Source organism: Garra rufa, chromosome 4 (assembly GCF_049309525.1).
Source record: "Garra rufa chromosome 4, GarRuf1.0, whole genome shotgun sequence".
NCBI classification, from domain to species: domain Eukaryota; kingdom Metazoa; phylum Chordata; class Actinopteri; order Cypriniformes; family Cyprinidae; genus Garra; species Garra rufa.
Genome location: NC_133364.1, coordinates 21236399 through 21249685, shown reverse-complemented (window position 1 = coordinate 21249685; position 13287 = coordinate 21236399). Strand labels below are relative to the sequence as shown.

At 32.3% G+C, this 13287-nt stretch overlaps 1 protein-coding gene across 1 annotated transcript in view; it reads left to right on the top strand.

Moving 5' to 3' along the window:
- Window positions 1–13287, top strand: part of cacna2d1a (calcium channel, voltage-dependent, alpha 2/delta subunit 1a) — a 150021-nt gene that overhangs the window by 107164 nt on the left and 29570 nt on the right. Inside the window, exons 18-24 of the mRNA XM_073838849.1 lie at window positions 824–898; window positions 1342–1413; window positions 1841–1912; window positions 2383–2444; window positions 4237–4313; window positions 12373–12433; window positions 12538–12638. Coding sequence (XP_073694950.1) covers window positions 824–898; window positions 1342–1413; window positions 1841–1912; window positions 2383–2444; window positions 4237–4313; window positions 12373–12433; window positions 12538–12638 — 520 coding nt within the window. The remainder of the gene's footprint in view (window positions 1–823; window positions 899–1341; window positions 1414–1840; window positions 1913–2382; window positions 2445–4236; window positions 4314–12372; window positions 12434–12537; window positions 12639–13287) is intronic.

The window sequence follows — 13287 nt, the reverse complement described above, 5'->3', positions numbered from 1 at the left end:
GTACTGAAATGTAGTACTGATATTTTTTGTTTCTTTGGATTGACAAAAGCTTCTCATAAAATTACCTAAACGGCAAATAAATTAGTATACAAATTTGCGCAAAAAAAAATAAAAATTGATTCGCTCTTCGCTGATGAACGATTAATCATGATTAATCGCATCCAAAATATATAAATACACACACATACAGTATATATTTTGAAAATATTTTCATGTATTCGCGTGTGTGTGTGTGTGTGTGTGTGTGTGTGTGTATATATATATATATATATATATATATATATATATAAATATTTTTAATATATGAACAACATTTTCTGTGTGTGTGTATTTATATTTACATACTAAATATACACAGTACACACATATATTATGTAAACAACTTTGGATGTGATTAACCATGATTACTCGTTTGACAGCAGAATTAAATAAATTATTTATTTTTATACCATCATCAAGATTTAGGCATAGATTGGAAAATAGATAGAGAAGGCAATATATTATATATTTATTTATTTATTTTATATATCAATAAATATATTTAATAAAACAGTATTTCTTAAGAATAGAATTATTTAATTTAATTTTCTTTATTTTTTGCTATCTGTGGATACTAGGCAGCAAAAATGAATCATCCAAGCTTAAACTTATGATAAACTATTTTTGCCAGCTTGGTGGAAGTGTTTATAAACATTTCACATGCCAAAAGGTTATCCAATAATAACAAACGTCATTTACATGTAGCAGTCTTAAAGCTACAGTAGCAAAGCCACCCTATCAAAAGTTACAGAATAATTATAACTCCTGTCTTATCTTTCTGAAGCTCGGACCAAACGGCTATTACTTCGCCATCGATCCCAACGGCTACGTGCTACTTCATCCCAACCTTCAGCCAAAGGTACAACTCTCTCACTCATGCCATCGCTGCATGTTTCTTTCTCTTTTTCCAAAAACCATGTGCATGATGAGTTCGAATCTTCACTACAGGTTATGATGAAATAACACAGGCCACCCACATCCACAGAGGTCATCTGTCCTTTATAATAAATATCGTTTGTACAATCCAAACACAATCGTTCTGTTTAGTTCACAGATGAAATGGCGAAGAGAGCATTTATTCAAAACACATGCATGACAATTAGTAAATGTTTAGTCAGTGATCCATGGGATTAGTGAACACTTCGCGTGGAACAAAGTAGGTTTGCTGAGAAACAGTTCCTCATTGGGCACTCCTTCAAGGAAAAAGTGACTCATTGGTAAATATTTCCACGTGCAAATATGGTGTGTTGTCTAGTTTTGATATATGGTCTTACTTTGGAAGTTGTTGTTGTTTGCCTGCAGGATCTCAAGTCTCAGGAACCCGTGACGTTGGACTTCTTGGATGCAGAACTAGAGGATGAAGTGAAAGTGGAGGTGAGAGCAAACTTCCATAAACAAATTTGCCAATACAATGAAAGTCAATGGGGTCCAAAACAACACTGGACTTTTTTGGTGAATAATTGATACCAGAATTTCCATTTTTGAGCTCCAAAATATGAAATCAGCGTTCAGATTTAAGCTTTCTTGTATTAGAATGACGACTGGTGTGATTTGATTTTGTAACTTGACTTGTGCTCTGTTCTACAGATGTTCTAGTCATAACAAAATGATTATCGAAGTATCAACAAACAGTGAAGTTAATAAAAAATATCATTTTCTCACTTCACAGCCCTCATTTTCTCACATTAGGTTGACATTAGATTACAAATAGTAACTGAAAGCAGTCATTTACTATTAAGGATCCAACAATGTACTGTATTTAAAGCAATGGTACAGCAGTCTGATTTCTGTCTGTCTGCAGATCAGAAGAAGTATGATTGATGGACAGAAGGATCAAAAGAGATTCCAAACACTAATGAAGTCTCAAGATGAGGTAATTACCCATGTTTTAAACAGGAAGTGCTTCTCAGCTGGTTTTGCTTTTGGTTATTAGAGGTCAAATGGAAACAGCATATAAATTGTTTAAAAATTGCAAACAAAGGTGGCCTTAAAATGTTTAAATGTATTCATTGGCTTTTGTTATTATTTTCTAAAGATCTCTGGTAATAATTCACAGCATTAAACTTTGTCTTTGGTACAAAGCATGTTTATTTTACCATACTAATGGGGGATAGATCATATGTCTTTCATAACAAATGACAGATGAAATTGCATTAAAATGGTGCAGTGTGACCACAACAACAACAACAACAAAAAGCATTTTCTCCTTTCTTTTTGAAATGTTTCTGGGTTGCAGCTCACCGGCTAAGAAGCACTGGTCTACAATACTAGATATTCAGGAGTAAAACTAAATCAATAGTTCATTAAACTACTACGTGTTGTTTTATGTTTTTCATATTGCAGCGTTACATAGACAGAGGCACCAGAACCTACACTTGGGGGCCAGTCCATGTCACCGACTACAGGTCTGAGAAACTTTTGTTTTATTTAATTTTTTTTTAGTTTATCTTGTTTTATTTTATTTAATTTGCTTTGCTTTTGCCTTGTTTTTGTTTTATTATATTATATTAATTATATATATTTTTATTATATTTAATTTTATTTTATTTTTAAATTTTACTTTAATTTGTGTTTTTATTTTGTTTTTGTCTTATGTTTATTTGTGTATGTAGTTATTTATTTATTTTTATTTTTTGCTTTGCTTTGTTTTTGCCATTGTTATATTATTTTTTTTATTTAAATTCATTTTATATTTCATTTTTTTTTAAATTGTACATTTTTTTTAGTTTTATTTTGTTTATCTTGTTTTGATGCTGTTATTTTATTTGTTTTGCTATTGTCTTGTTTTTCTTTCTTTCTTTTTCTTTTTTGCTTTGCTTTGCTTTGCCTTGCTTTTTTTTCGTCTTGTATTTATTTATTTATTTATTTGTTTTCGTTTTATTATATTTTATATTTCTTTTTTAATTCTACTTTATTTTTTGTTTTATTTTGTTTTTTTATTTATTAATGTATTTTTTGTTTTGGTGTTGGCTTGTTTTGTTTTATGTTATATTAATTATATTATATTTTATGTTTTATTATTTATGTTTTTATTTTTTAATTTTACTTTATTTTTTGCTTTATTTTGTTTTTCTTGTTTTGTTGTCATTATTTTATTTTATTTGCTTTGCTATTGTCTTGTTTTTATTTATTATTTTTTATTTAATTTTTGCTTTTGCCTTGTTTTGTATAATTATATGAATTATATTATATATTTTGTATTTTTATATTTTATTTTTAAATTTTGCTTTATTTTTTGTTTTATTTAGCTTTTGTCGTATGTTTATTTATTTATTTTTATCTTTTAGCTTGTTTTGTTTTATGTTATATTAATTATTTTATATTATATTTTATTCATTCTTTTTATTTTGTATTTAATTTTTGCTTTGTTTTTGTCTTGTTTTTATTTATTTATTTATTGCTTTGCTTTTGCTTGGTTTTGTTATATTATATTTTATATTATATATTTTTTTTTAATTTATTTTTTATTTTTACATTTTACTTTATTTTTATTTTTATCTTATGTTTATTTATTTATTAATTTATGTTTATTTATCTTTTGGCTTGTTTTTATTTTATTATGTTATATTATTATTATTATTATATTTTATTTTATTTTAATTTAACTTTATTTTTTGTTTTTATTTTGTTTATCTTGTTTTATTTGTTGTTATTTTATTTTATTTTATTTTGCTTTACTTTTGTCTTTTTAATTCTTTCTTTATTTTTAATTACATTTTTGCTTTGCCTTGCTTTGTTTTTCTTTCTTTCTTTCTTTCTTTCTTTCTTTCTTTCTTTCTTTCTTTCTTTCTTTCTTTCTTTCTTTCTTATCTATTTATTTAGCTATTTATTTTTATTTTTGCTTTGCTTTCGGCTTGTTTTGTTTGTTTGTTTTCTTACATGTTTTTATGGTTTCTGTGGAGTACAAGTGAACATGAATGTTTTTCAACATTGCCACTAGAGGGCACTGTTCAAGGTAACGTTGAAGCATGTCCAACAGAAATTTGACATTATACTTTCAATAAAAACAAAGAGAAACGTAATAGTGTAATAGGTTTGAGTTTGAAATCTCTTGCATTTAAGTTGGAATCTGTAAATTCCAACCTACATGGACAAAAAGCTACAAAACTCACAGGATGTTAAATTCTCAATTTTAATAATGTCAGGAAGTCTACTGCTTTTCATCCTCATTTTTTTTTTTTTGTGTCTTCTCTCTAGTCTCGCTTTAGTTCTACCAGATTACAGTATCAGCTACATCAAGGCCACTATAGCAGACACCATCACTCAGGCCAAATGTAAGTACCATAACTCACACTCTCGCACCTTTATCAAAGAGATCGGAATGTCTCTGCCTCAGAGGCCAGAAGCCGTAGCACGAGCTCCTGGTTTTTATCCAGCGAGTCCCCTACAGCTCAACCCCACACCCTCTGTCCATTTCACATCTCTTTTTTGACACCCTCACCTCCTCCGGAGACGTAACAGCGTGGTTCCTTAGTTGTGGTTTGCCTCCAAGAGCGTGCGCCAGACGGGGCGACGACTCACTTAACAGCAAAAGCGTTTCACCTTGTGTATATTACCCCAGGTTTTTCTTCCAGATGCACCTCTGTGCCCATGTTTACCCTCCTGTACTCTCTCATGTGGCTTTTGGGAGAGGAAAGTCAATCTCAAATGCCTCTCACAGTTCCTGTACAATATTCTTATTCAAAGCTTCTGGGGTTGAATAAAATATTGTGAAATCCCTCATGTTCTTTCCTATATCTTGCCTTCCCCAATCCCTTTTTATTCTCTCTCTCTCTCCCTTTCCTCTTTTCCCTGTCTGTCTATAGCTTGGAAACCCTCAGAAGATTCAAGTAAGTATTTAAGCATTTTCCTTCTGTATTTCCTTCTCATAGTGTGCAGTGATACTCACTAGAGATCGGCTGATATTGTTTTGTTTTTTTTGTGTGTGTGATATCCTGGCTCAGATGAAATTGTCATTAATATTTTCAAGACTTAAGTTAAACCATTTTATTGGCAGTAAGAACTTTTTCAAATCTCATGATAATATAATCTATTAATTTATTTAATACACACATACAGTGATTTGAATTCACATATTCTATGACAAATTTGACCCTGGACCACAAAACAGCAATAGCCAACAATACATTGTATGGGTCAAAATGATCGATTTTTCTTTAATTCCAAAAATCTTTAGGGTATTAAGTAAAGATCGTGTTCCATGAAGATATTTTGTAAATTACCTACCGTAAATATATGAACATTTAATTTTTGATTAGTAATGTGCATTACTAAAAACTTCATTTGGACAACTTTAAAGGCGATTTTCTCAATATTTTGATTTTTTTTTTTTTTTTTTTGCACCTTCAGATTCCAGATTTTCCCATCTGGAATCTGGCCAAATATTGTCCAATTCTAACAAATCATATATCAGATGATGTATAAATCTCAATTTAAAAAAAATCATCTTTATTACTGGTTTTGTGGTCCAGGGTCACACGTTGTTTTTAAAATACATTCCTGAATTAAAATTCATAATATTTATAGGGGCATTAAATAAAAAAATGTGGTGATTTTCCTGATAGTATATTGCCTAAAATAGAAGAGATTTAGAATATTTTTGTACTGTTACTATTATTTCTTAGAAATAAAGCATTGGAGTAATTTTGTTTAAATGTTATAAATATCTAAAAAAAAAAAAAGGTTGTATACAATATTTATGAGATGCTGCCACATGTCAAATCATTTTTAGAAATCATAGGTTGGAAATGATATCTAAGAAGACCTTTGAAGACCCTCATGACTGTGTGTTAAGGTCAATAACTCTCTTAAAATATCAGAAAATTATACAGTGCTGCTTAAAAGTTTGTGAACCCTTTATAATTGTCAATGTTTCTGCAAAAATATGACCTAATATATCATCAGATTTTCAAACAAGTCCTGAAAGTTGACAAAGAAAACCTAATAAAAGGAGACAAAAACTACTTATTTATTTAGAAAAATTATCCAGTGTTACATATCTGCGAGTTGCAAAAGTATGTGAATTCGGCCCATTCCCCAGTGCAAAACCGCTTCAACTCTGTGATGTTCGTGGGTTTCCTCCAACCTGATCTCATGATGAAAACATATCTGTGGGAACTTTTTTGCAAAATACTTACCACCATGTACATTTTGTGACATATTCGACAGATTTGAAATGTCCACTGAGTAGTGCTGAAAGAGTGTTTTTTCCTTTGGAACAGATGAACATATCGTACGTTTTATGTGACGTTGGTTTTGTATGCATCACCGCAGTTCTGACTTGAAATGTCCGTTGAGTGGCGCTATAACTCCAATGCTCCTTAATGTTTTAAAATAACGTACCATCTACACTACACCTAAACCTACCCGATAATATGAAAAAAAGCAATGTAATGTAAAAACGCAATCTCAAGCATGCCGTTTTAGCTTGTTTTTCGAACTCTCATCTTTCAGCTCTTTCATTGAGAGTCATGTTTTTCACGGGATTCGTACCCAAGGATTCTCTGCCGGCTGAGCTACCGTAGCAAGCTTGTTACATCTCGAAAGCAAGACATATGAAGCTGTAATCATAACTGTGTATGAAAATGATTACAAGTGCTCGCTTTTTGTAACCGCCTCTAGTCTTCATTTCTTTTGGAAACTGCAGTGATATGTACTTGAGTATGTATTTTGTGTCACGAAAAAGTTCCCACAGGTACGTTTTCATCATGAGATTAAGTAGCTTTCCATCTATAAACTGCTTGCTTCAGGTCCTTCCACAATATTTCAATTGGATTAAGGTCTGGACTTTGACTTGTCCATTCCAAGCATTAACTTTGCCCTGCTCTAACCATTCTTTGGTAGAACGACTTGTGTACTTGGGGTCGTTGTCTTCCTGCATGACCCACTTTCTCTTAAGACTCAGATGTCCTGAGATTTTCCTTGAGAATTTGCTGGAAATTTACAGAATTGATTGTTTCATCAAGGATGGAAAGCCATCCTGTCCCAGATGCAGCAAAACAGGCCCAGACCATGATACTTCCACCGCCATGTTTCACAGATGGGATAGGTTTCTTATGATGGATTGCAGTGTCTCCAAACCCAAAAAAGTTTGATTTTGGTCTCATCCGTCCACAAAACAATTCTCCAACCTTGTCCATATGATCTGTATCAAACTGCAGAGAGGCAGCAGTGTTCTTTTTATAGAGCATTTGCTTTCTTCTTGCCATTCACACCATGGTTGTTCTCCTAATGAGACTATAACATTGGTCAATGTGAGAGAGGCCTTTAGTTGATCTTTGTTGGTGGACCACTCCTGGGAAGGCTGAACAGCGCTCTTGAATTTCCTCCATTTGTACACAATCTGTCTGACTGTGGATTTGTGGAGTCTCAAACTCTTTAGAGATGGCTTTGTAACCTTTTCTTCTGATGAGCAACAGTAACTCATTTTCTGAGGTCCTCAGAGATCTCCTTTGTCCATGATTCACTTCCACAAACATGATCAGACTTTGATAGATCTCTGTTCTTTACATACAACAGGGCAAGCAATGACACCTGAGTCATCCCACTGTTTGAAAACACATTTGAACAGATGGACTCTAATTTTATCTTCAATTAACAGCGAATCCTAGTGATTCACATACTTTTGCCACTCACAGATATGTAATATTGGATAATTTTCCTGAATAAATGACAAAGAAAGTACTTTTGTCTTGTTTGATGGGTTCTCTTTGTCTACTTTAAGCACTTTGTGCAAAAATCTGATTATGTTTTGGATCATTTTTATGCAGAAATATAGAAAGTTCTAAAGGGTTCACAAATATTCAAGCAGCACTGCATATTCAAAAGTTTGGGATCAGTAAGATTTTTAAAGTTATTTGATCAAAAATACAGACAAAAAAATGAAAAATGAAATGTTATTGCAATTTAAAATAATGTTTTTCTATTTTAATATGCTTTAAAATAGAATTTATTTCTGTAATGCAAAGCTAAATTTTCATCAGCCATTACTCCAGTCTTCAGTGTCAAATGATCTTTCAGAAATCATTCTAATATACTGATTTATTATGAATATTGGAAACAGTTGTGCTGCCCAATATTTTTTTGAAACCTGTAAAACTTTTTTTCCAGGATTCTTTGATGAATAAAATGTTGAAAAGAACAGCATTTATTTAAAATAGAAATCTTTTATAACAATATACACCCCGTTCAAAAGTTCGGGGTCAGTAAATTAAATTTTTTGACAGAAATTAATACTTTTATTCCGCAAGGATGTGTTAAATTGATTTAAAAAAATGATGGTAAATACTTATATTGTTAGAAAAGATGTCTGTTTAAAATAAATGCTGTACTCGTGTGACACTGAAGACTGGAGAAATGATGCTGAAAATTCAGCTTTGCATAAAGTATATTAAAATAGAAAAACGTTATATTACATCGTAATAATATTTCACAATATACATTTTTTTTTTCTGTATATTTGATCAAATAAACAGAGCCTTGACGTGCATAAGAGATTTCTTTAAAAAACAGTACAAATCTTACTGATCTCAAACTCTTGAACGGCATAAATATAAACACTTATAAAGGGTTCGCAAACTTTTAAGCAGGACTGTAAGGAAGGTTTACTTTTAACTTGATGGTTACACCACATGACATTTTTTTGAGTCATTACATTTAATCCTTTGTTAAATGGTATATTAAATTTTTTTTAAAACCATATGAAACCAACACGAATACAAAGAGACATTTCTAAGAACTTGCCACATGTGTTTTAAACTAGATTTTTCCTTATCGGCCTATCTCTAATACTAGCACCTGCTACACTTCCAGCATCAAAATCGCAGCCACCACAGAAAATAACACACAAACTCACATACATTCGCTCTTCTACGTCTGCTTTGCATGTGTAAATGTTTCCCAGCTGAGTAAAGCAGTTTAGATGTGTTCTCTCCTTGCAACTTGTCACCGGTATGAGTGTCACGAAGTGTGACTGTCACATTTACTCACCGGGCTCGAGACTTTCTAAAAGTGTGTGTATGTGTGAGAGCATCAGGAGATGTTTAGTGGATGTTTTCATGGAGGTTTAGAAGGTGAAACCGCAGAGGACATGAGTGTGGCTCTTTGTGCTCTGAACCAGTACTTTTATCTCCGCCCCATTCGCTCTCTGAATCATCTGGATGCTTTCAAAGGCTCGTAAAGGGGCGGTTTAACAAAATACAGGCCTCGGTCTTTAGAAAGCATGTCCTCTGTGTGTGTGTGTGTGTGTGTGTGTCGGGTCCACGTGTTCGTATCCAGGTGCGGATGTGGTATGTGTGTGTCCCATTTTAACTTTAACAGGACAGTGTTACTTCAAGGCGTCTAACGTTACTGTTCCTCAATAACAATCTGTGCTAATCGCTTGTCTGCCACTACAGTGCCTTGCGAAATTATTCATACCCCTTCATTTTTTTCACATTTTGTTATGTTGCTGCCTTATGTTAAACTACTTCAAATGACTTCTTTTCAATCAATCTACACTCCCTACTCCATAATGGCAAAGCAAAAAATAGGTTTTTAACATTTGTGCAAATTTATAAAAAATAAAAAACTGAAGAGATCCTGTTGCATAAGTATTCATACCCTTTTCTGCGACACTCGAAATTTAGCTCAGGAGCATTCATATTGCTTCTAGATGTTACTACACTTCGAGTGGAGTTAAACTGTGGCAAATTCATTTGAATGAGTATGATTTAGAAAGGCACACACCTCTCAGAAAAGGTCTAACAGCTGAAAATGCATTTCAGAGCAAAAACCAAGTCCTGAGGTCAAGATAACTGCCTGTAGAGCTCAGTGACAGACTTGCGTTAAGGCAATGATCTAGGGAAGAGTTCAGAAAAAAATCTGCTGCATTGAAGGTTCACAGAAGCATGTAGCCTCCATTATCCATAATGGAAGACGATTGGAACAACTAGGACTCTAGAAAATGTCTGCCAGCTTCCATGCAAGCTGACAGAGCTTGAGAGGTGAAAAGGTGAGGCAAAGAACGGCAGATAATTGCCAAATGCAGATGTGCAAAGCTTGTCACATCATACCCAAAAAGACTTGAGGTGCTTCAACTATGTGCTGAGTTAAGGGTATGAATACTTATGCAATGTACTTACTTCAGTGTTTTATTTTTAATAAATTTGTACAATTTGCAAATCTGGTTTTTGCTTTGTCATTATTATGGTGTATGGAGTGTAAATTGATGAGCTAATTTAAAGCAGTTTAACATAATGCTGCAACAAAACAAAATGTGAAAAAAAAATGAAGGGGTATGAACACTTTTGCAAGGCACTGTAGATCTTGGCTTTTCCATGTGACAGCACATCTGTCAAACTATATTTTATACCCCTTAAACCATGTTTTATTACTTTTTATTATTTTTCAACCTGACACCATCACATAGTCATGTGATCTCATAGGAAATCTGGTAGGAAAACATAGCAGCCTCAAAACGTATTTAGACAGTTTGGCCACATTTAAAAATGTCTGAATGTCATTGCGTTAACTAAACATCAAACCAAGTCACTTAGAATTATTTACTGCATGACGTTTTTCTCGTCTGTCATCTTTCTTGGCTCATGTGAATGCATAATTCATTACCGTTGCTTGTCTTTCTTTTTACGACTTTACATGAGAATGCAATATTTTTATTCAAGGCTTGTTCTGTGAATAAAATATTGGTGACCTTTGAACCCTGTGGTTTTACCCTGTTTCTCTGCCTCTCTTTCCCCCGTTCCTCGGTAAATCGCTCCCTCCCTTCCCTCTGTGCGGCATTTGACCCTTCGGAAGAAACTGGCAAGTACTGTTTTTCTCTCCCTTTTGTCTTTTCCTTCATGTTTGAACCTGGATGTAACATCTGACCTCTCACATGTTTGAGTCTGTCATCTGGTTTCTGAAAGAACAAACATACCCACATGCATAAATATGTAGAAAAAATATGAATTTGAAAGAGACTTTATTTATTTCTGTGTTTATTTATTTATTTACACTACCAGTCAAAAGTTTTTGAACAGTAAGTTTTTTTCTTTAATGTCTCTTCTGCTTACCAAGCCTGCATTTATTTGATCTGAAGTACAGAAAAAACAGTAAAATTTTGAAATAGTTTTACTATTCAAAATAGCTGGTTTCTGTTTGAATGTATTTTAAAATGTAATTTATTCCTGTGATTTCAAAGCTGAATTTTTAGCATCATTACTCCAGTCACATGATCCTTCAGAAATCTAATATTCTGATTTGCTGCTCAAAAATATTTATTATTATTATTATTATGTTGAAAACAGCTGAGTAGATTTTTTTCAGGTTTCTTTGAATCGAAAGTTCAGAAGAACAGCATTTATCTGAAATAGAAATCTTTTTTAACATTATATGTCTTTATCATCACTTTTAATCAATTTAAAGCATTCTTGCTAAATAAAAATATTATTCAATCATTTCTTTCCACCAAAAAAAAGTATACTGTTGCCAAGCTTTTGAATTGTAGTGTTACCAAAGCTTATTATTTTAGATAGTTTTCAATAATAATAATAAATGTTTCTTGAACACCAAATCAGCATATTAGATTATTTCTGGATCATGATTAAGAATCATGTGACACTGAAGACTGGAGTAATGATGCTGAAAATTTAGATTTGATCACAGGAATAAATTACATTTTAAAATATATTCAAACAGAAAGCAATTATTTTAAATTATTGTGTTGTTTCTGCTGTACTTTGGATCAAATAAATGCAGGCTTGGTGAGCAGAAAGCTTCTTTAAAAAACATAAAAATCTTACTGTTCAAAAACTTTTGACTGGTAGTGTATATATGAATATATTAACTGCTATTATATTTAAAATAAATATATTATTATAGTGCAGAATCTTTAAAAAAAAATCTTGTTTTACATCTCAACTTTGCTTTGAATTTTTCTATATTTTATTTTATTATGAGATTTTGTTTTGAGTTTTTTTTTTTATTTTACTAGTAAAATCACTATACATGTATTTTTTAAGATTACAGATAACATTTCTCTGTGCAAGCTCATTTTGAACTCTCTGGGCCACCCGCATGTGAGGTCGTGTGCCTAAACAGCAGGGTGTCAGCACAGATAACCGCATTAGTAGACAGAAGCTCACAGACATATTTTTACAATCTGCTGTGCAGCAGCCTGCTGTCTGTAGAGTTGTGTTTCACTGTCAGGTCATTTTGAATGTACCTCTAAGTTTTGGGGTCTGTTTTTATTCCGTATCTATCTGTGTCGTATTATTTTCCGCTCTGTAATGACAGAACTTATTTGAAATGATCTTTGATCTTACTGATTGCTGCTATTTTCCTATTTTCTTTCAGTTTCTGAAAGCCTGCAGGTGGACAAATTCGAAGAGTATGGATATACTTTAATAGCACCCAGGTCAGTTTCTTAAAGGGATAGTTCGCTCAAAAATACTGTGGTCGTTTACTCAAACACTCATTACTTTATTTCTCCTGAACGGTTGTTCCTTTTCCATGTTTTAGAGATTACTGCACAGACCTGAAAGCTCAGAGCGACAACATCACACAGTTCCTCATCGACTTCAATGAATACATTGACAGAAAGACCCCTAACAACCCGCTGTGTGAGTATCTTCTGGAGCTTTCTTAGCTGCTGGTTCAAATTCAGAGCTGAGCTGTAACGCTAAGGTCAGAGATTCATACCGCTAGTTTAAAGGTTCAGAGTTCATTCCCAGGGCTGCTCAGGGGGGGTAACGAGCAATTTATGAGAACGTAAACTTGATTAAAACGTTACTTAAAAGTAGTAGCTACTTTTATCTAAAAAAACGTATATTCTTCATAACTAATTTTGATTAATTTAATGAGGATTTAAAGTTGATGGACTTTAAAAATAGTATTATAAAAATTAATTCAATATATTTTGGCACCAATAGCCTCATGGGCAGCATGCTGACAAGTTTCAGTCCCGGCTTGCGGACCCTTCCCAATCCCGTCCCTCCTCTCTTTATCCAACTTCGTTTCCTGTCTAAAATGCCAAAAATATTTCTTTAAAAAAAATTACTACAATATAATATAAAATAATACCATTGCACATTTTAAATTAATTTGTAGAATTTTAAGATTTTTTTAACATAGTATTATGATTAAAAATAGTAGTATTACATTAAAATATAATAACATAGTATTATATTAAAAATTAAGAAATATCCATATTTTAATTCAGTAATAATACTCAATTAAATTACACATTTTAATATATATTTTTTTTCCTAG